General features: G+C 40.5%; 1 protein-coding gene and 2 pseudogenes across 10 annotated transcripts in view; 1 reads left to right on the forward strand and 2 right to left on the reverse strand.

The window, feature by feature from the left end:
* The window catches only part of RBPMS (RNA binding protein, mRNA processing factor), a 174,672-nt gene that overhangs the window by 85,703 nt on the left and 65,369 nt on the right, over nucleotides 1-23,600 (forward strand). For 7 of the 10 annotated variants that reach the window (XR_013337293.1, XR_013337289.1, XR_013337291.1 and 4 more), the window contains exon 5: nucleotides 22,612-22,644. The exons of the other annotated variants lie outside the window; for them this stretch is intronic. Coding sequence is in view for 4 of the 7 variants with exons in the window: in XM_077772924.1 (XP_077629050.1) it covers nucleotides 22,612-22,644 (33 nt within the window). In the remaining 3 variants the exon portion in view is untranslated. The remainder of the gene's footprint in view (nucleotides 1-22,611; nucleotides 22,645-23,600) is intronic. 10 annotated transcript variants of the gene reach the window in all.
* Nucleotides 194-1,017, reverse strand: LOC144238971 (cytoskeleton-associated protein 2 pseudogene; annotated as a pseudogene).
* On the reverse strand, nucleotides 1,266-3,125 carry LOC144239058 (cytoskeleton-associated protein 2 pseudogene; annotated as a pseudogene).

Here is a 23,600-nt window from a genome sequence, read left to right on the forward strand (position 1 = left end):
ATGAAGACACACAAGGATAATGGTCTTTTAACATATCTGGCAATTTAGAAGTCTTCTCTTGAATACGTCTAGAATGTCTCACTGGTGTTAGAAACTTGAGCTCTTTAAATGTAGAATCTGTATTGTCAAACGGTATCTTTGTGACATTTTGTGGGTACGGTATAGTAGACCCGTTACATTAAATTCAGCGACTTCACCTGGTTTCTGCACTGAGGGTTTTAGCATCATTGGTTGAATCTTTTGGTTTGTTATTTTGCTCTTTTTCATCAGCTTGAAATACCACATTTCTAGTTTTCTTTTCCATGTCTGGATTTCCTAACTCTAGATTGACCTCTCTGTCTTCAGTGCTGACTTCATGGATGTATTCCTTGGTTGCACAAGCCTCCTCAGTATTTTCTCCACGTTCAACTTTTTCTCGACTCCTCATTATCAGAATATCTGCAAGAGTATGTCGCATCTCTTCAATAGGCTGAGAGCCTGCCAGAATGGCTTTCTCATAGATTGTGATAATATTTTCAGTAGGACTTGTGAGAGGTTCAATACGTGCAAGACCTATCCGATACTTAACAGGTTTCTTGGCATCTGGAATATTTTTAATCAGGTCATTCACTATGACCGATATTTCTTCTTTTGTGCATCTCTCACTAATCAGGCCTAGGCATTCAGAAAATGTCTTGATTACTTTTTCGGTAAATAATTTTTGTTCATTCTTTTCTACCAGGGCAGTCCAAAAGGACCCGACTGGGTTTTCCTGTCACCCTTGAGGCTCAGGTTGGGGAACTGAGCGAGGCAGCCTCTTCGGCACTTTCCTTTTGTCAGCTTTCCACTCAGACAAGCTTTTCTCTCTTCTGCTGTTTCTTTGGGCTGAGCTGACCTATCAGTAGTTGCTTTTGCTGTTGTACGCCTGCTAGGGTCAACGTTTTTTGACTTTTCCATGAGTTTGGTGTTAGAAGATGCAACGGGCCTGGCCGTGATTTCAGATTTCACGCTTCTTGTTATTGTTGTCTTCATCTCCATCCTGAGAACTGGTTTTGGCACTAGATGAAACCATATTGAATTGTACTAATTCTCACGAGGCCCTTTCTGAATTGTAACATTGGCATAGCTTCTACTGATGCTTGTCTGACCGCGTCCTGAGCATTATCGTGGGGACTTCTCTCTATTTTTATTAATTTTTTTCAATTTCTGAGAAAGGGACAGAGGCAGCGTGAGCAGGGGAGGGTCAGAGAGAGGGAGACAGAATCTGAAGCGCTCCAGGCTCTGAGCTAGCTGTCAGCACAGAGCCCGATGCGGGGCTCGAACCCACGAATGTGAGATCATGACCTGAGCTGAAGTCGGACGCTTAATCAGCTGAGCCACCCAGGCACCCCTATCGTGGTGACCTCTAATAGGAGGTTGCAGAAGCTGTCTGTTCTGATATGTAGTGCTCACAAGTTTAGTGGTAGTTGTCACGCTAGAGACTCTATAGCTTTTGACGGTCTCAGTGCTGCTGTCTGTGCGCAGAGGCCCTGTGGTACTAGGAACTGTAGTCGAAAGTTTCTTCGTTGCTGCAGAACTCGCATCTCTGACTTGTAGAGGCTTTCTAAATGAATGAATCTTAGACTGAACAATTTGGCCACAGTGAGATCCAAGCACAAGCTTCTTGGACCTGTTATCATCTTGCTTTGTTTTTTCTGTCATTATTTGTTTCTCTTTATTGTTTTTAAGATGAAACACTTGGCTTAATGTCGTATGTTGGCCTGGAGGGCCATCTTTAGTTGGTACCAACTGCCTAGTTTGCTTACTATCCTCAAAATTAGGTGTATCCATGACTATAGTTGAATTGGTTAATTCATTAGAAGGCCTTAAAGGAATACAGTTTTTTTCCATTGTTACCCAGGAGGTCTACTGACATTTTCTTTACCAGCCATTTTTGTCTTCAGTTTCTGACCTTCTGTCTCTTCATGGACCTGGCCCTCAGAGGTCATCACTTTCTGGTCTCTACTGGATATGTGATTTTCCTCTTTGTATACAAAAAATGTTTTTCTTTTTAACATATGTTCCTTGAGTTTCTGTTGTCTTTGTTCTCTGAACTGGGGCTGGGCCCTCTGGCTCGGAGGCAGCTGTAGCTCCTGGGGCACTTCATGGCTGCTACGGGCAGAGGATGCGTCTCGGTCCTGACAGTCCCGGACTACTCTGGGAAAATCTTTAATTTCTAAGAAAGCATGTTGAAAAGGTACTTGATGCTGTCACATGTTGAAAAAACAGCCGAACTAATCTAGGGAAACTTTAGCTTTTCCATCCCCATAAATTCCCGGCATTGAAGTAAACACTGTGGTTATTTATATCACAGTGATTCCAGCCTTGTACACAATTTCGGTTTTGTTGAATAGCTTGAGCTCTCCAACTATCGAATTACCAAACAGTATGGCATTAATGAATCCATTAGTTCTGTACCAGGCTTCTCCTCACAGATAGGGATATTATTCATTTCTAGAAGTGTTAAAAGGAAATCACCAAGCAAAAACACTTGTGGATGTTCTAAATGTGAACCTCTATCACGAGTATACTTTCTTAGTGAAAAGAGGTGGCTATAAAGTGCTGCTACAGACCCTGAGTACTGGGGGACACCAGGGGAGTCAAGATAGGCACTGACCACACAAAGACCTTTTGGCTTCGGTTTGACAGAAGTCTGGACAACAGTCTGTTTCCTGTATTACAGGTTTTCCTGATAGGTTGTGCAAGTTAGGACTTTTGATCTTAATATTTGTACAGCTTGTGAGTTAGGTGAATTATTTCCACTAAACAAAAGTTTTCACAAACACAAGCATCCAGATGGTGTATTTCAGCTCCCCCTCACCAGGCACTGTGTCAATATGTTTCTTATCAGTTTTAAAATTTTCTCCCTAAATTTCTCTTTGCCTATTGCTCAATATGGTTGAAGAGGCCCAATTAGCGTGATCCCAGCTGGGACTTTTGGATGGGAAATATGCAAGGCTGCCAGATGAGATCATGAGTCCGATCTAATGTTTATCAGTTAAATCTGTTTATAACTGCTTACTCTTGACTTGCAAAGTTCTAAGGCAGCCATTTGACGTCACCGGGTTCAGGACTATGCCTGTGCTGGTCACTATAAGAGTTGCCATGATGCAGGGTTATTGGACTCTTTTTCTCAACTCTGCACTTTGGGGCTTGACAAACCCTCAATCCAGGTAGCCCCATCAAAGAAATTTGAGATAGGCTTTCCACAAACGTTGCATCACCAAAAGTGACTCATAACCCAAATACAATGTAAAAAAAATAAAAACAGTAAATGCCTAGTGCGTTATTGTTTAATAAGTTCTAGAATCTGTCAGATTATTTTTCTGTGCTTTTCTCTGATAGTCGTGCATTTTTGGATTGTTAAAAAAGGTTCCTAGGATGGCACAGCAAGTAATTTAAAAGTTGTTCTGAAAAACAACTAATGAAAATGACTGAGGAATTCGTTAAATTTCTAATTAGTCTACTCCTGAAGAAAAGTTGGTTATTTAAATCTGTTAAGCATTCACATAAGAAACTGGACAATACAATGTACTAAAAGAAATACTAAGAAATGTTGGGGCATCTGGATGGCTCAGTCAGTTAAGCAGCAGACTTCGGCTCAGGTCATGATCTCCTGATTCGTGGGTTCAAGTCCCCCCCGCCCTCCCCAGCTCGGAGCCAGGAGCCTGCTTCAGATTTTGTGTCTTCCTTTTTCTCTCTGCTTCTCCCGTGCTCGTGCTCTGTGTCTCTCTCAAAAATAAACATTAAAAAAATATTTTTTAATTCTAAGAAATGTTAGTATCATCCCCAAAGGAAACAAGCAGGAAGAGCCACTGATTCTCACATAAACTGATTTATATTCCAGTGATAAGTACATGTGGAAACCTCAGGTTCATCAGCTATTACATGGCTATGTGAAATAGCCCTCAGACTTTGCAATGCAGCTTTTTTTGAGGATCCAACGTTTAAACTTAAACTCCCTTTTAAAAATGCTATCTCGTATTGAACTATCTCCATGATTCATCAAGTGTTTCAGAATGTTGAGAATTTGTTTGCCTCTTTTGTAAATGTAAGTAGAAAATAAAGTTAGTGTTTGTGGAACACAAAGTGCAAAGAATGAGTTATTTGCTAGGACTCTTTCTGCTTGGATGCTGGGCCAGTTTTAGAATGAAAGTTCCCTAGGCCATTCACATGGCTCATTTTTCTGCAGTGCAGCACAGTTTGGCCCCTGAAATCACTCTTTATTGTAAAATCACTTTATTTTTAGTGAATGATCATACTATCCTAATGACTAGGGATTGTAGAGCTCCCCTTCCACACTGCCTTAATGTTTCTGAAATTCTGCACAAATTTTAACTTTTGGTCCACAAAGCTTCTGTCTTACTGTATAACTGTAATGCTTTAGAACATTTTAAAGACTTGGGGAGTAGGGATGGGACTTGAACGCTGCCCCCCCTTAAAGTGGAATAGTGTTCTGACAAGATGTTTGTCAATGGCTATATTCTTAATTACAGATACATATAGTGTGAGTTTCTTTATAATTAATGTGATCTTTTCATGCCATTTTATTGTATAGTTAATAATTATTATATAGGAAGATTAAAAACTTTTAATTACAGAACCATAATAGTCCAGGACCTTTATATACCTAAAAATAAAGGGGAGGAGTAAATGCTTCTGGAACATGAAGATAGATATATCTGCATTGTAAACAGGGGATTAAGAGGAATAAGAAATAGTTCTAATGTGATTATACTGACTAATCTACAATCTTAAAAATACTGTCTCAAAAGACTAATGTTTATACAAAAATAAACCATGAAGTATATTTTTAGGACTAAAGTTTCTAAAAATGTAGTTAAGTTTCAGTAGAGAATTATTGAAAAATTAAGTGGTACCTTGGGTTACTTTGACATTGAGGAAAAGGGTCTAAGTTTTTGTTTTCTAGCCATTGTAGGGCAAGTTAATTTTATAGATTAATGCTTTTAAATTTAAAATTAAAAGACCTAAATGCAGTTGTGAGAAAACGTGTAAACTGGTAACCAATGATTCTCTTGTATTTTGAATCATTTTTAATCCTCTTTGTCCTCTATTTGCCTTACATAAGACATCACCCAAAATTAAATGGATGAATAAATACACAGAACTTAAAAGACTAAATTTGGAAACGTATTGTGGGAAATGAAAATGAAGGGATTCATGTTTTCAAGCAGGTTAGTTTATAGTAAACAAAAATAGGCAAAGTGTAACAAAGTGTTTCTATACTTTCAAAAATGGGGAAAAAATTAGAATTCACAAAATATTACGGTACAATTTTTCATAGAATTTTAGTATTCGTATAGAAGGCCAGTGTAATTGTGCAAATGAACATTGAACAGAAGGCAGAAGAAACTATTTAGGGTTACAGGTCCTGAATACATCGCAATGAAAAAAAGCAAACAAGGTTATGAAAGAGAATCAGTCTGTTTACACATCTTAGAATGCTAAATAAATGAAAACATTAATGGCAGAAACCTTTTTAGGTTTAGAAAGGTCCTATCTAACTAGTAGGAAGATGCTAACTTTCCCAACCTTTACCATGTCATCTTGGTTTATCTGTAGGGGTGTTCACCGAAATAGTAAAAACATACTGTGTATTTGGTAGGGTAGTTCTGTGTGTTTCTGCAGAACATTAAGTGTTAACTGTATTGGTACCTGTGAAAAGGTCCTAAATCTCTAAACTGAGACTTGAGAGAACAGAGAAAGTGGCTTCTTGGTAACCAGTTACCATGTCTGAGAGGCTTTCTAGGCAAAGGCGGTGTAATAAAGGTGTCAGTCAAGCTGACCTGGTTCAAATCCAGGTTCTGCCACACTCTGATTCAAGGCCTTCCTCTGGACCGCCGTTTTCCTCCCATTAATATTCTGTTGATAGTACCTATCTCAAAGGGCATAAGGATCAAAGTAAATGAGATAGATATTTTTAAAGCCACTTAGACTCAATAGTAAGAATTCTGGTAATTAATGGGGATGATGACCTTCACAAAGGACTGCTTTTTATTCCTTAAGCCCCCTTTGCTATAGTCTGATTTTAAAATAATGTCTGTAGAATCCCAAATGCCACTGGGTTCAGAGTAGTTCTAAAGATTGACATGTATTATAATTAATGGTAAATTGATTTATTAGTCCTTTCTTGGAGCTCTGTTGGGAAACAGTTGCAGTGTGGTCCTTAATATTTTCAAGCCTTCAGAATTTTGCTAGCCCAACAAACACCCCCCCTCCTTTTGCCCTTTTCAGGTTCCAGTTGAATCTGTTTAAAACCAAAGACCCCACATCCATTACATATAAATTATTTTATTTAGCAGCCAGGGAGATTCCCTAGTTAATTGTCAGACAAGCCTTTTTGCAGAGAGAAGTTTAGCCTCAGCCTTGTTAGATTACCAGTAAATGACCTTGAGATGGCACATTAGAACAGAGGCAGAGCACTGATTTAAGTTGCTCAGAGAAAGGTGAGATCAGTTTTGACTCCCTTCAGTCCTGTTCTCAGTGGAGTACAGGAAGTACTTTGCAATTAACTTCCGAAGTTTGGACTTAATTGTTTACATTCTTTCCTACTAACTTGTGCCTAAGCCCCAAAGTCTTGGTTGGAAAGAGAGCTTGCAAGGTCTGTGCTATATAGTTTTTAAAAATCCACTATAAGGAGCAAATGCTACTTTCTTTATTTCTGTATTTTTACTGTATTCACCAGAACAGATTTTTCCCACCTATGGATTGATTTATCTGTAGTGGTACTTTTTAAAACTATTTCTTAATGTTTATTTTTGAGAGACAGGCAATGGAGGGGCAGAGAGAGGGAGACACAGAATCGAAAGCAGGCTCTAGGCTCTGAGCTGTCAGCCCAGCGCGAGGCTCGAACTCAGACAGTGAAATGATGACCTGAGCCAAAGTTGGATGCTTAATCAACTGAGCCACCCAGGCGCCTCTTTGGTGGTATTAATAGGATTTTGAGAACCAAATAATTTATTGGTGTAGATGGCACTCATTTTTGTCCCCAGTAAAACTGAGGATATAAAGTTGACTTCAAAGATATTTGTTTTTAATTGTAATTAATATAACCTTCCTAAAGAATTGTCATTATCCTGTCATGTAGCTTAAAAATCAGTAACACCCATGTACACATTTTCTACTTGCTATTGGTATTTAGTTTTAAGATGACTTGGTTATGAATAGGTTATGCATACATCCCCTGGATCTTGTTGAGGGGAGGGGTGTTCATTGTTGAAAAACTGGAAAGTAGGAACAAGACTATAAAAACATACTTAGAGGCCTGTTGTGGGCTGTTGTGTCTGTTCTTTAAATGGAAGTCTTTCCAAAATGGTTTTGGAAAGTTGAAGCCACGACAGTCTTTTCAGTTGTAGAGTTTCTTTGTATATTGGCACTTGTTTCTCCTCCCCTCCTTCCATCTCTCTTGTTTTTCCTACATCAGCCACTAATAAAAGTTGAAAGTAAATGTTGCAGAATGATCCTTAAAGAAGAAACATAAAGTTAAGATGGTTCCTCAAAGGATCCAGCAGGCACTTGAGGTCAACCTAAAAGAAGTGTGTTAAATGTGTTAGTTTGCCTGCTTTAAGTAGGTTGTCTTCATATGCTTTTCTACATAGACAAAGAATACTTGGTTTTTATTTTAATTTTTTTAAAAAATTTTAACGTTTATTTTTGAGACAGAGCATGAGCCGGGGAGGGGGGGAGAGAGAGGGAGACACAGAATCTGAAGCAGGCTCCAGGCTCTGAGCTGTCAGCACAGAGCCCGACCCTGGGCTCTAACCCACGAACCGTGAGATCATGGATCTGAGCCAAAGTTGGACACTTAACTGACTGAGCCACCCAGATGCCCCGGTTTTTAGAATTCTAAGATTCATTATAGTGCCCAATGTTAATTATCTAAGAGTTTGTAAGGTATTTTGATATAAACCCACACACATCTATTGTCTTATTTTGCCTGGCATGTACCTAATATGGGTTAGAGACGCAGGGTGGCCACCTCCTTCTCAATGATTAGAAGATTAGTTTGTAATTCGTATGATTACCTTTTCTATGAAAAGCTCACACCATTCTTGAAATTAGTCTCAGCACGGGTAGCCCTTTTATCTTAAAGGATCTGTGTACTTGGTGCAAGCTTGTGTGAGCACATGTGTTGCCTTCATGAAAATGATGCTCCTAATTAATCCTCGCTAGAGATTTAATCTATCTTTGTAATTATAATTGATAATGAATTTACACAAACACCCTTGTTTTCTCCTTAGATATACTATGTGATTAAAGAAGGAAATTTCCTAAACTGACCTGGTTTAGTAATATAAAATATGGCTAAGAGTCAGGTTGTGATTTCTTTTATTGGCTTTATTGTTTAGGTTTTTTCCCCCTCTATGCCAGACTCACTGATTGAAACCTAAGATCTGGACTTTACAGAGAGAAACCATATCACCTAGAAATCATGTACTGATACTCATTATGTTTTTATGACTCAGAAATCTTTGCTGTGATAGCCGTAAGGCTCTGGGCAAGTATGGGGAAGTACTTGGTTGAGGCAGAACCTCTTTATTTCCCAAATGAGTGAAGTTAGCCATTAAAAATTTGAGGATTTTAGAGTGTCCAGTGGGGCAACAGTCATCAGACTGGATTGTAACAGGCCATCATGAAGCAGATGTGGACAATCACAAGTTTGTTTTGATATTACTTCAAAATACTGTCAGGGTCAAAATCTTAACTGAATGAAAATATTACCTAGGATCTGCTTCCTTTCAAGCTTTCATCGGTAGTGCCATTTGTTGAGTGGCTTCAGTCAGCAGGTAGTGGTAGTAAAAGGTGGTCCTGTAGCTGCTGCTTTCCCCCTTGCAAACAGAGGATAGGGATGGTTTACCCATATAGTCATCCCAATGATGAGAACCTGAGAGGTGGTGGCATTAAGACTATACAGTGAAAGGGATGGCTAGCAGCACCAGCCACATCTGGTGTTTGTGTCTGAAGGGTTCTAAAAAGCACCTTTGTCCCTACCAGAGCAGTTGACCTCTATTTACCTTCAAAGTCTTCAGAGTGAAAATATTCACGTCAGGATTCCTGAAGGAAAGGATACCTTCTGCACTCTGGCAGTGTTTCTTTCCCCATAATATTATCTATCTCAAAGCGTCACTGTAAAATGCTGCTTTCATGAGTAACTGACTGTGCTTGAAATGGAGACCTCCCCTTCCTAACATTGTCAGGGCCCAGGTCTTTCGATCATCCTTTTTAGGACCGTTTGAGAACATCGTGCCAAAAGTTCAAACAATCATGCCCTCTCAACCCTTTCAAAAATAAACTCTGTTTGACTCTGATTCTGTTGACATGTTTAAGATGGAGTTTATAGCTTCTTCAAAGACCCTGTCATGACTTTACAGGCATCCTATACAAAGCAGATTCTCCTAGGGCATGGTTATGTACACAGGGGCTGGCTGGCTGGCTAACAAAAGAAAAAAAAAAGTGTGTGTTAGTAGAAAAGAAATAAATTTAGCGGAGGTGGATGTCCAGTCAAATGCCCCAGATACCTCTGAAGTGCTTCTACCTAATTTTCCCAGAAAGTAGATGCAGTCTCTGCAGTTAGCAGTCAGTCCCCCAAAAGGCACTCACATTATGTGAACTAACACAGATGGACAAGAGGAAGAGGAGGAAGATGGGCATTAGCTCCCTGGTGAGGGTGGGCAGGAGTGGTCGGGGGAAATGAAACCAGGTGGGACGAAAGAATACTTTGAAATTACATAGTACTGGCTTGGACAAGAGCTCAGCTAATCCTGCTTTGTCCAGTCGTGAGAATCCCAGTTATGAATCTCCTCTTTTTCCAGTGGTAGAAGCACCTTTCCAGAAAAACCGAAGGAGAAGAAGTCCTTATCAGCCCATGCTTAGTAGTGGTAGCTCCTTAGCTGGTGAGTGCTGGGCCACAGGAATGTTTATCAGGTGCCAAACCTTAACCACTGACACAGCTTTTTTCTTTTTGAAATGTTTATTGTTTTTAATGTTTATTTCTGAGAGAGAGAGGCAGTGTGAGCAGGGGAGGGTCAGAGAGAGGGGGAGACACAGAATCTGAAGCAGGCTCCAGGTTCTGAGCTAGCTGTCAGCACAGAGCCTGATGTGGGGCTCGAACCCACAAACCATGAGATCATGACCTGAGCCGCAGTCGGGTGCCCAACCGACCGAGCCACCCAGGTGCCCCTGAAATGTTTATTTTTGAGAGAGTGTGCATGCACAAGTGGAGGAGGGGCAGAGAGAGAGGGAGACCATCTGAAGCAGGCTCCAGACTCCAAGCTGTCAACACAGAGCCTAATGCAAGGCTTGAACTCAAAAACCTGAGATCATGACCTGAGTTGGATGCTTAACCGACTGAGCCACCCAGATGCGCCAACACAACTATTTTCTTAAAAGCAACTTTATGAGATGAAGATAGTTTTCACTTCCAGTTGATAGCTGATGAAACTGAGGCACAGAAAGGTTCAGTGGAGGTAGATTTGAGTGCAGGCTGACTCCAAAGCACACTCCTTATTGTAGCAATAAGCCTCTTATTTGGGAGGAGAGTCCACCCAAAATTGGTTGTGAGGTTCAGTTAGGGTGCTCCTTTGTAACTGTCACTATAACTATAGCTGATATTTCTGGAAAACTTTTTGTTTTCCTCCTGCCTTCACCACTAAAAGGAAGGGGACTCACCAGGACCATCATCTCCTAGTTCTTTCCTGGTCCTGGATTTTAGGGAATAGTTAGTTGCAAGGTTTTTCTCCTTTTATTGTTGGGGCACGGCCGTCCTTTACTTTGTGCATTTCACCATAGGAGTCTGGCTTGGTGGTGAGAGTGTGAATTTGCATGCTGTACTTTATCGACATGAATAAAAATGAAGCCAATGATAAAACTCGTATCCTAGGAAGTGGCCTAGTCAAGTAGGAAGTACTATTAAAATCCTTTTATTCCTGGGGCGCCTGGGTGGCTTAGTCGGTTAAGCGTCCGACTTTCGCTTAGGTCATGATCTCGTGGTTCGTGGGTTTGAGCCCCGCGTCGGGCTCTGTGCTGACTGCCCGCTCAGAGCCTGGAGCCTGTTTCAGAGTCTGTGTCTCCCTCTCTCTCTGACCCTCCCCTGCTCACGCTGTCTCTCTCTCTCTCTCCTAGAAATAAAAAAAAAAAAAAAAATCCTTTTATTCCAGACCCAGGATGGCTACTGAAGGATGATAATGGGTTTGTCTGCTGTGCCCAGGCAGAATCTCTTAGAACACCGAGAACTGAGCTTGTCACAAAATGTCATCTGGGGAGAAATTACATAGGCTAAAAATCAAGGCTAAACCTCTAGAGACCTTCCAGGCTGGGTGTCGACACATATTCCTTTGTCACTGAAACTTTCGAAACAGGTTAGTGTCATCGTGTTTATGGAACATCTGGTTTAGAAACAAAATTGTACAATTTTTTTTTTAATTCGAGGAGTTAAAAACAAGGACAGATGACCTCTAAAAACCTCATATTCACGTTAAAGACTGTTCTAGTAGGCAGTGGAGCAAGGAATTGTACTGGATGCGTAGCTCAACTGCAGCCCAAGAGCCATGCAAACCTACAGAGAGCCCTGGGAAAGGGGTCACTTTCTTCAAGTGTGATCCAGATATGTTGCCAATGGAGAGGGACACATTCTTTTCAAATGACTGTTTAGGCAAGGAGGACAATGAGTAATAAATCCGTTTATTCTAAGGTAAATCCAGAGCAAGGATTTTTGAGGTAGTTGGATTAAGAAAAAGAACAAGGCGTAATTGCTCAGTTTCTCAATAGGCAGTGACCCAGCTGCACGGGGCTGTTGTGTTAAGAGTCCTGATGTTTTTGCAAGCAATGCCCTATTTAGGGAAAGTATGAAATACGGTTCACATGTGATAGATTCTTCTCCTCACTTGTTCATTCCTTGTGGGATCCCACATCTACCTAAATTTCAACACAGTGGAAACTGAACAACAACCTCCATTATCATCAGAAAATAATGCACTCTTTGTAAGATACAGAACTTCACAGAATTGTAATGTACACATGTACACAATCATGGGACTCAGACAATTCTGGATTCTCCCAGTCAACTATCAGTTGAGGTGGATTTCTTGATGTTTCTGGATCTTAATTTCTCCATCTGTATTAGGGAAGTTACTGGCCTTGTGGGTAAGACTTTATTGTATCAGACTGCCCTTGGAGTATTGTCTGGTAACATCCTTGCCTCCTTCCTGCTGAATGCCAACACGGTCTTAAGTCTCATAACAGCCCCCAAACACTCTCACAAATTTCCAAATCTCCCTAAGGAGTTGGGGTCAGTGGGGGATGGGCAGTGAAGAGTACCACCCGTGATTGAAAACTACCAGACTAGGTGGTCCCAAAAAGTAAGTCATAAAATTCTGTGAATTTCACGCTTTATGTAGATAGCTGTTTACGAAGCATCAGAGAACCTGACCCAGACCTCTTGCAGCAAACTGCTTCTGATCTTTACTCAGTTGGGGTCTTTTTACACTTTATAAACGGTAATCACATTTTCTAAATGGTACAAAGTTTTTTTTACTCCTTCGTTTTCAGAAATGATATGTTGGAAGACATTTTTTCAATTATGGCACTCCCCTCCACACTCCTGTTTCCTTTTTTCTAGTCATCTTTTCTATTTATATTTATTACATGCACTTCTTTAACTCCCCTCCACATTTTGTTTCTGAACTTTGTCTCCAGAACAGATTCCGCAGATGGACATTTCTCTTTGGCTTGAGTCTTTTTAAGGTTCTAGCCGAATGTAATGTTTTCAGACTCCTAGTGAAACTTTTGCATGTACTTTGCTTAGAGTCGGTTTCTAATCTGAATATTTTATGCTGCCTGTAGAAGAGAAAGCTGACAATACTCAGAAAACTGTAAATATATTTTGGTCCCCTCAGACTTCAGAATAACTCTAAAGTATGTATTTACCGCCTCCTCTCTGGCAGGAATGACCTGTCAGTTTTCAGAAAACAGTTTGTATTTCTAACTTTTGTTTTTAACTTCTAAAAGGTAAAAGTTAATTCTTTCGACTTCATTTTTTTGTGTGTTGAAAGATTTATGGTCCCCAGGTAGCCAAAATGCCCTCTGAAAATAGGAGGCTCTTATTCTTAGCCCTCTTTATAAAATGTTTTAAAATATAACTGCAGAGATAAATGCAGTGAGATATCACTTCACACCTATTAGATGTGCCTAAAATAAAAAGGCAATAAGCAGCGTAGATGACGATGTGAAAACGTTGGGACGTTCCATCATTGGTCACCAGATTGAAATGGTACAGCCGCTTTGAAAAACAGTCCCACAGTTCCTCAGAAATGTTAACCTAGAGTTACTACATGATTCAGTTCTACTCTTAAAGAACTGTATCCACACAAAAACTTACAGGTGTTTATAGCAGCCAAAAAAGAGGAAACAACTCCGTGTGCACCAGCCAGTAAAAGGATAAACATACAGTGTATTCATACAATAGATTATTATAAGACAATTAAAAAATGAAGTTCTGCGTGGTAACATATAGAGGATCTTCGAAAAACGTTATCCTTTGTGAAAGAAGGTAGTCCCAAAGGACCGTGTATTGTACGGTTCCATTTATATGAAATACTCAGAATAACTAGGCACATTCAGATACTGAAAGTAGATTCCTGGTTGGAGGGTCGAGGGGAGAGAGGAATGAGTGACTCATGATGCACACCGTTTCTTTTGAGGGCTATGAAAATGTACGAAGCTCTAGAGTAGCGATGGTTCTCCAAGTCTGTGACTATATGAAAACTCATTGAATTGTACCCAGAAGGGTGAATTTAGAGTTAGAAATTACATTTCATAAAGCTATTCATAGCATGTGATATTCCAACAATTTTTAGAATAGCATTTAATTTTTCATTAAATTGGCATTAAATAGAAACTAAAGTCATAAATAAAATAGATTTCAATATTGGGTTATTTAGAAAGGACTTGAATACATTTTTGTGATGGGATGAAAAATCTTCAGAATGTAGTGTAGTATAATTAAGCCACTTCCAGCTTGTCAGTCTCTTGGCCCTGTCTTCCCCCACATACTATGATGATTAGAAATCTTTGGAGTACAATGTATAGGCAATAATCATTCTTTATTTATTAGCTTGTCTTACTTACGGATTAGCTGCTTTATCAGCTTGGTCTCGTAGCAGTGGAAACTGGTTTTACAGCACTAAGTTTCGGAAGAAGCCAGGAGATTGCTGAGAAAATGGATAGTTAATTGACTAAAATTCTACCAAATCTGTGATTTCAGTAAATTAGAATACAAAGCTTATACACCATCAACAGAGTATGCCACCCTCTAGTTACTCCTGAGAATTGATTTGGTGCTTCGTTCCCTGTAGATACTGTTACTGCTGTTTATAGAAATTAGCCATGTTCACCTTTTCTATTTGGTCCTTGAAAATTTAGAAGGAAATCAGTCCCCCGACGCCCCTTGCCCCATGCCCTGGTCCCACCATACTGCTTTCCTCTGTCTGGTGGGATAATAATCACTGCTTTCAAAAAGCGAACTGAAAGCATAAAGAGGTGTAACTTAGATTCAGCGAGAAGGATGGCCAGCAGTGGACACCAGGTAGATCAGCTACCACCTGGTGGAGCTCCGAGTCTTAGAGTTTATTGCAGCAGGTTATGAGGTAGCCCTGAGGATTTATTGGGGTCACTGCTCGGGTAAACCTGGAGAGGCACAACAGAACTCCAGCTCTCAGATCTGTGGTTTGGTACCAGAAACCAAGATAAGGAGGGAGGTGTGGAGTGGGGAGAAGACGACAAGATCCAGGTACTGAGATTAGATTATGAGGTCAGAGAGCGGTTACTACTAAGTTTGACCTTGACTTGAGCTCCTTTCCTCTGTTTTTTTAATTTCCTGGACATAAGATAGGGGTTTCATTGACTTCATTTGTGAAGGTTAGACGTTTCTCAAGGCTAAGGAAGAGCTGAGCAGATTGTTACAAAAGAAAATGGATTTTTATGCATTGAGGTTTTATTATATGTATAGTTTCTGGTGGCAGATATTCTCCTTCTGTATTAGAAACTCTCAATGAATTGGTTAAAACCTGTAACTTAAAAGGCATTTCTTTCTCCTTTTCAGCATAGATGCCTGGCTAGGCAGGGTTTTCTGGATGCCCCACATTCCTTGAGAGCAAAAGTGAGTCTTCATTTGGAGTTGGGTATGGAGAAAGGGGCAGTAAAAAGCTTATTACAATCAACCAGGAAACTCTCTTCAGCGTATTAAGTTGAACCTTAGGAAGCTGCTGCTACTTCATTACTTGTCTTTGACAAAAAAAAATAAAAAAAATAAACGAAACCATTTTATCTGATCCAGCACATCCAATACAGATCAGATCTGCTGGATTACTGGCTCAGAAAGGGGTATGTGTGAAATGCCTAGGAGATTCTGATAGGAAATAGCCCCCCTCCCCCTCCGTCTAAATAAAGAACTGGGTTAATTGTGACTGTCTTCCAGAGGAGAGCAGAGTCCACTGACCATGGAATGAGTGGTAGAGGTAGCCTGTTCCTTGCCAGTGGTTTTCATATCATTCACCGAATGGAATAATCTTAAAACGTTTGAGTTTGTCCAGATTGGGACTTTGTAAAGGCTTTTCAGGCTGGGACTCACCGCGAGAAACCAGGCATTGAGCACAGCTCAGCCTTGAGAATGTTCCCTCCCCCAACTTCAGGCCATCAGCTTCACTGACCCTTTATAAAAGCAGTGTTTATGACAGCAATTTTAGCTCCAGTTACCTTTACCCTTCCCTTCTTGTGCCCCCTTTTAAAAAAACATTGCAGCATTTTTCAGTTAGAAGTTGAAAATGAAATAAAAATTACCTACAATAAATTTGATTACAAATGTTTGGTTATTTAAATGCTTCCTTTTAAAGGTTCAGTATCTCAGGAAGTTATAACCGATGGTAGCGGCATGTTAACATGTGAAGTTCTCCACTTTTTCTTCTACATATGTAAGATTGACGAATGAGTTGTTGAATCAACTTTAACTTTTTAAGTGGTAAAAACCGTTTTACCTGCTATGAATACATAGATAAAATACCAAAATATATCTGATTATATTTCAGATGAGTAATATAACCACACCGAAGGTGGGAGAGAATGGGGACTACTTACCCAAATAATTCTTGAATATGCATACTGGCTGTATACTTTCAGGCTAAAAGGTCAAAAAGAACTGTAAATATTGAATTTTAGTTAATAGGTTTGTTTTTATGTTCATACTGTTATAGCAATTCTGACAATACTTAGTGTGCATTCCTGTATCGAGCAAATAAGTAAATGTATAGTGGATTCACTCTTGGATGCAATGAAGGAGTTAGAAATATAGAAAGGGAAGACTGTAATTAACCCAGTGGTGTCAGGTTGGGATTGGAGCTATCAGTACAAACTTGTATTTTTAATATATCTAAATAGATGTAGAGAAATAGATAGATGTAAACATCGTGTGTGTGTGTGTGTGTGTGTGTGTGTACCCATACATACAAATCTGGGGTGATCTGAGTACCAACACAAATAGCAGTTATAAATTATAAAATCATATAAGCTATGAATCAGTGCTGATATGAGTGAACAAAAATATGGAGCTGAAGAGCTTTTCTTTAGAGTAGAAAATAAATATTAAAGGAATGATGGGATTATAAATCACCATTTGGCAGCTGCAAAGTAATGATTGCCCCAGGTAAGAATTTTCAATAGATGTTAAAACTAGTAGGTGAAAGTTTAATTAAAAGAACCCAAGATTTCTGTAGTCTCAAGTATCTTCCTATGCGAGATCTTTATTTTAAAAAAAAAAATAACCTTACTAGTGGAGAAACTTGGCAAGTGATCAGAGTTATCACTAGTAATGGGACAAAAATGACATCATGTGCCTCCTGATATGGTGCACTGAGAATGACACATCTCTTCTGTGATATTCCTGCCAAAAATGCATACCCTGCATCTAATCAAGAGACAAATCAGATAAGCCCAGATTGAGGGACATTCTACAAAATAGCCTGTACTCCTAAAAAATGTCAAGGTCTCAGAAGACAAGGACAAAGGAAGATACTCCAGGAGAGTTAGAGATGACCGCTAAATGCCGTGTATGATTCTGGACTAGATCCTGGATCAGGAAAACAGATAATCTTTGCTTTGGGGAAATCTAACTATAAAGGGTAAAGGAGCATTGTGCTTCAACTTACTCTTCATCAGTTCAAGGAGGAAACAAAATTATGTGGGGGGAAATCTAGGCAAAGGGCCTATGGGAATTCTTTGAAATACATCTGCAACTTTTCTATAAATCTGAAGTTATTTGAAAATATTTTTAGGGGCGCCTGGGTGGCTTAGTCGGTTAAGCGTCCGACTTTCTCTTAGGTCATGATCTCGCGGTTCGTGGGTTCGAGCCCCGCGTCGGGCTCTGTGCTGACTGCCAGCTCAGAGCCTGGAGCCTGTTTCAGAGTCTGTGACTCCCTCTCTCTCTGACCCTCCCCTGCTCATGCTGTCTCTTTCTCTCTCCTAGAAATAAATAAAACATTAAAAAAAGAGAAAGAAAATAAGGAAAGCCAAAAGTAGGGAATGTAATTTCTGATCCTGATTCTAGGGAGGATGCTAAAGTAAGAACTACAACAGTCTAATTTTAGAGGAGGCCTAAGACATCAACTGAACCATTTCTCTGCCTCAGGTCAAGTTGGGACTACTTTGGGGGGCATTTTTGGAGGATTTTTGGGCATTCCATCCCCATCTCTTTTCAGTTTGATTCCTTTTATTTTCCCTGAAGGTGTTAATGAACAGTTAATTGCCTAAGGATGGGCTTGCTGACAAAGGAAAAATAAATGCAGGAGACCTGACGACAGAGCGTTTCAAAAGCTGTTAATAGCAAATAATCAGTGCTGTGGGTAGGCCCTCAGGTTAAACAGACTAGAGGAGATCTGGTCAACCTCTGGCCCCCACCTCACCCCACCCCATTCTCTCTGTAGAGTTTTTGCAGTAGTGTCAGCATGTTCCTTACTGACCACTCACCCTCCTCCAAAGATGAAAGCTCTGGATTCTCTAGTGGGTGATTATAAAGGGCAAAGGGGGCGCCTGGGTGGCTTAGTCGGTTAAGCGTCCGACTTTCGCTTNAAACATTAAAAAAAAAAAGACTAATATATATGTAAAGATACTGGGATAGCTGCTAGCTTACAGGTTTGAAGGATGTAACAGATAAGACTCCATCAGGCATGAGGGCGGCTGTGAAGACCTCACCCAGTGATAGGGATTTGGAGACTTTTTCTGTAAGAAGAGACTGTTCTGGTGACTTAGTGCCAGCCAACCTCCATTTTCTATGTGTCTAATACTTAAGGTTGAAATCCTCAGAAGAAAAAAAACACATTTGGTCACTTTGGACAGCATCTGTCCCTTGAATAGTCAGAGCTGTTGCTAGGGAAGTAAGGGCTCAGAAAGCACACATCGGCCCCTGGGTGTCCTCCCAGAGAACGACCAGCGAGGAGAGCAGCCACCGCAAATGCCCTCTCTTTTCTAGTTCTGCTCGAATTGCTTGGTGTCTGGTCTGTTCCTGTGTCTCCTTTCAGTTCAGCTGCCCCTTTACTACTGGAGTTCCCATCTACTACAGTGATTCTCAAATATCCCTGTGCAAGCAGCAGTAGCATGGGCTTGGGAACTTGTTAGAAATGCAGACTTTCAGGTCCTAAACCTGTTAAATCAAACTCGAGGTGTGGGACTCTGCTTAGGAAGTCAACCAGAGGATTCTGATTCATGCTGACATTGGAGAATCAAGGATCTACTAAATCTGATCATAGTATTTACGCAGTTTAAAAAATTTTAGTGTCTCAACTATCCACACATTCCAGAGTTCTTCCTCATAGCACAAAAGGTCCTGGGGTCGCAGTCGAGCCTGATTGTGCAGTCATTTATGCCGCCCCACTCCTCATGCACGTATATGCACACGCTCACCTTTCTCTACATCCTGTCACACAGAACTTTGCTGAGCCTTTTCCTGGACTGCCACCTGGTAAATTTCTGCTCTTCCATCACTTCCTCTATAATGCTTCTGCCCAGCCCCCCACCCATTCCCTAGTCGCTTTCTGCCTTGGCTGTGTTTCTCACAAGGCTGTAGACATTGTGATTATCTGTTTAACCATTAGTTTACCTGTACAGCTCCACCACTAGAGTGTGAACTCTGAACTCCCTCAAGGTAGAGACTTCATTTCATTGATTCTTTTGTCTCACATATAACAAGGATTATGTGCTTGGTCAAATATTTTTTATTTTTTTTATCATGAAACTTTAAGCATACCAAAAGGTAAAGAATATGGTAATGAACATCTTTTAACTCATCACCAGAATTTACCAACTTAACATTTTGCCGCATTTGCTTCCTCTTTTTTTCTAAGTGTTTCTAAGTAAATGCTTGTTGTATCGTTACATTTTGCTATTATAGTCTTTGTATTTTAATATTAAACGCCAGAAACATTTTCATAAGTTACTATAATATCATATATCATTGACAGTTCCCAAATATCACCTATTTGGTTTCCTTCTTTTTTCCACAAAAGGTCTTTTACATCGGCTTTGTTCTATCAAGGACACACACTGCGTATGAGGGAAGGTCTCTAAGGATATTCTAATCATTCTAGAATAGCCCTTCTTTCTTTCCATTATTCAGTGAATAAATCTTAACCTTTTCTTTTTTAAATTAAAATTTATTAATTTGAGAGGTGGGGGGAGGGGCTGAGAGGAAGGAGAGAATTCCAAGCAGGCTCCACACTGTCAGCACAGAGCTCACTGCAGTGTTAGAACTCACGGACTGTGAGATCATGACAGAAGCTGAAACCAAGAGTCAGACACTTAACTAACTGAGCCACCCATTAGCCCCTAAACTCCTCACGTTTCTCCTCACTCATGTGGGATACCGTTAGTCCCAGACCAGTGATAGTACTAAGGAGTTGGAATGATGTACCTGTAGGTTCAGAAAAATTGTCTCATGTCCCGAATCCGTGATTTGCAGCCAATAAATCATTCCCGTAGCAAGCAGTATGCACAAGAAGCCAGTATCACAATAGCTAGAGAAATAGGGGAGCTACTTAGGATGTGGGCTTTGTGCGTATTCAGTTGGTATTTTCTCCATTTTGTCTTCAGCGAATCACCGGAAAAGCTATAATTCATTTAACAGTGACTCTCTTTATACGTAGAGGCTTGAGTCTTCAGGATTTGGTAACTTCACCTTGTCCATTTCCTTCTATTGTATTATATAATAGCTTTTTCCTTAGCCTTTTAGGATCATGAGCTTTGATAGAGTTTTTGAGCAATAAGGGTCATTTTTATGCTCTCTAATTTGCGTAGAATCTTAATCCAATTTAAATAGGAAACACAAATTTGCATTGGGAGGTTTAATCCCACAATTCAGAAAAGTCTCTTTTAACCTTTATTTACAAATAGTTCTTAAGTTTCATTACATTTAAGAGAAAAAGAAGGATATTTTAAAATAATTCCTTCAAGATAGTCCTGAAGGGAGGAAGAACTGACTTTGAGTTTAAAGCATAACAGTATGTAAATGCAGAGTCTGAATTTTCCTTAGGAGCTGCTCTTTGCTCTCTGTAGCTTTTGAGATTTAATTGTTAAGACTTCTAGTGATCAAATACCCAGGCTGTACACCAATTGAAGAAGACTGTTCCTGTGGGTTGAGTCACCTGTGATGAGGGAAGAGGTGGGATTAGAGATTGGGCTGGTGAGGAAGGGAAAATTTATCTGTGTGAGGCCATAGAATAGAAAAGAATACTGTGAAGTATTTAGAAACTAAGGCCCAGGAAAGAAAATTGTTAGCAAGACTAGCTGGCGCTGCCATAACAAAATACCATAGACTGGGAAGGTTTAAACAACAGACATTTAATTCTCTCAGTTCTGGAGGCGAGAACATCCAAGATCATGTTAATCAGCAAATCCTCTATCTGGTGAGAATCCTCTTCCTTGGGTGCAGTCCTCACTGTGTGCTTTTGGAGAAAGGTCTCTTGGTGTATCTTCCTTCTCTTCTAAGGTTATACTACCAACCCCATCTTAGGGGCCCACCCTTAAGCTCTTCTCTAAAGCCAGTCACCTCCCAAGACCCCACTTCCCAATTCCATCACATTGGGAGTGAGGGCTTCCATCTATGAATTCTGGGAGGACATCAGCACTGAGTCCATGACACCAAAGCATATGATTTGAAACACACTGGTACACTTTTAAGAAAACTAGACTGACTATTAAGGATACATTATTTATGTCAGCACGACCTTTGTACATTCCAGAGTTCGCCCTGATAGAGATGTCAGTGTTTGTAGTTCATCGTGAACCTGTGTTGGTTTGGTCCCCGTCCTCGGGGAGACTGTTGGCTGTCCCTGTAGTCAGATTCGGAGGCTTCTCGGTAGCTTTCTTCTCAAATTGATAATCATACTGATCTGCAGAAACTCTCCCTTCTGGTGACCATGCAGGTGTAAGAAAAAGATGTCACTTCATTATGAGGAGAATTTTGGCAGATTATAGGCAAGAAAGGAAAGTTGATTTTGGAAGGCACCGAGTCCCCCCTTAACTTGGCAGTAATCTTTACCTGACAGCATTTGATGTGAAATCACTCTGTCCAGAGAATAATCTTATTAGGCTTTAATTAAAAGCACAAGGTGGTTTTTCCCCCCAGGTCTCTCTTTCTTTTTTTTTTTTTTTTTTTAAATCTTCTCTGTTTCCTTCCATTTCCATGTTCTCCCTGCCCCTACTCCCCCCGCCCTCCATCATCCTTTAACATTTAAAATGGTTTTGGCTTGGCTTATCCCTCTGGATAGAAACTGAGCTGAGCAGGATATTGATTACCAAATATGGTATTGCTGCTAAAGATGTTAGAGGAATGTGGCTTGTATTCTAAGCCTCCGGCCTCTGAATAAGCTGCCAAACAAATTAGGTCATTTTAACTTCTGAGCTTGNTAGGGAGGGAGGGATATGAAGAGGAGGTCGGGAGTCAGAGAGGCTTAATTCAGCAGGTTTTAGGACGCGAGCCATCAGTCCAGGCGGTATAAAAGGCAAGCATGTTATACAGAGCCTCGGTCGACTCTGCAGCCCCAGTGGAGGAGCTGAGGCTTGGAATTCAGACGTGCAGCCTCATTTTCTGAGGCTAGAATCTCCAGATGACCATTGACCGGTCCCAGGATGCTCTTCTCATGCTACAGCGGCCTGGACCACAGTACCCAGGGTTCAGAAAGTTCCTTCTTGGGGAAGCAGCAAGTACAATAAAAGTTGGCTTCAAAAAAAAAAAGTTCTTTCTTCACAGGAAGGTTGGTGGAGTTTAGTGCCAGAGAGGACACCCTGAAATTGATGGCAGATGGGCAGATCGCTACCACGTGTAGTGATGGGGTGTTGTGTGAATAGGCATAGCATACCTTTAGCCAGGGACTGCACTTGTCTCTCCGCAGAGATCACAGCTCTTTGGGTCCATATTTGGAAATATTTATTCTCTTGTGATCCTAGCTTTGATAGCGGGAAATGCTCTTACGTGGAAGCAGATGAAAGCAAACTCTGCTTCAGAATGTGACTGTATTCTTTTTCCTCATACAGGTCTTTGGCAAGATGATACTAAAGTTTTCTAAGGTAAAATGAAATAAAAACTGAGAACAGTTAGGGAGAGAGTTTCTTTTTACATTTCTTAATACCTGGCACCCCATTTTTGCTTTTTGTTGTTGGTTTGGGCTGTATGGAGTGGATTCCTTCTCTTCCCTCCCACTGCTGTGTGCACCCTTCAGTTGGTCTCTTCTCAGAGAATGGGTAAATCAGGCTCACAGAGAAATTCCACCCACTCCAGGATGTCTGTAGGTCAGGGCTCTGTGGCTTTTGTTGTATCTCCCTGAAGACCTCTCTTTCTTCCCCCCCCCCCCACCCCCTCCGCTGCCACTATACACATGCTTTCCNACTACAGTTAACCATCCAGTCACAGGCTCTTCGTCCCATCTTTGGAGCTGAACCTGTAAAGCTCAGAGTTGTTCATCCTGGTCTACAGAGTCAGAGATTCTTACTAATTTCTTGTGGATATTGCTCTGACTTTTCTTCATGCTAATTAAGTAGGAAGGGGACTTTGGGGTTCCAAGCTCACATGTACCCTAAACGGAAAACCTGTGTTCTTAGGATACTCATTTTCAGAAATCCACCCTCTTTCCAGAGCATACCATGCAGACAGACATGGGACATGAGCCTCTTTTGGATGCACATTTATATACTATCCTGGGATGTCTTTTTGTTACTGTTGTTGGGGTCCAGAATGCATAGCACTGGAAAATAGGTAGGAATATTTGTTATGCTTAGTAATGGAGGCATTCTTGAGTGGTGGGAAGGTTTCAAAATAGATTTATAGTGCCCTAAATCTTGTGTTGGCCCTAAATCTTGCGTTTTATAATGTTTGCAATTATTGAGTATGTTTTGTTTTAGGTTAACTGTAGTAATAGGGTCAAGGGTAACTGAAATTAATACCTACCCCCCTTTGGTCCATATAATCTGTTGTCTCTAACCATGTAGCTGATAAGCCAGCTGTAATCAAAACTGGGATGTTAACT

The sequence above is a fragment of the Crocuta crocuta genome, unplaced genomic scaffold (genome assembly GCF_008692635.1).
Source record: "Crocuta crocuta isolate KB4526 unplaced genomic scaffold, BGI_CrCroc_1.0 scaffold140, whole genome shotgun sequence".
NCBI classification, from domain to species: Eukaryota; Metazoa; Chordata; class Mammalia; order Carnivora; family Hyaenidae; genus Crocuta; species Crocuta crocuta.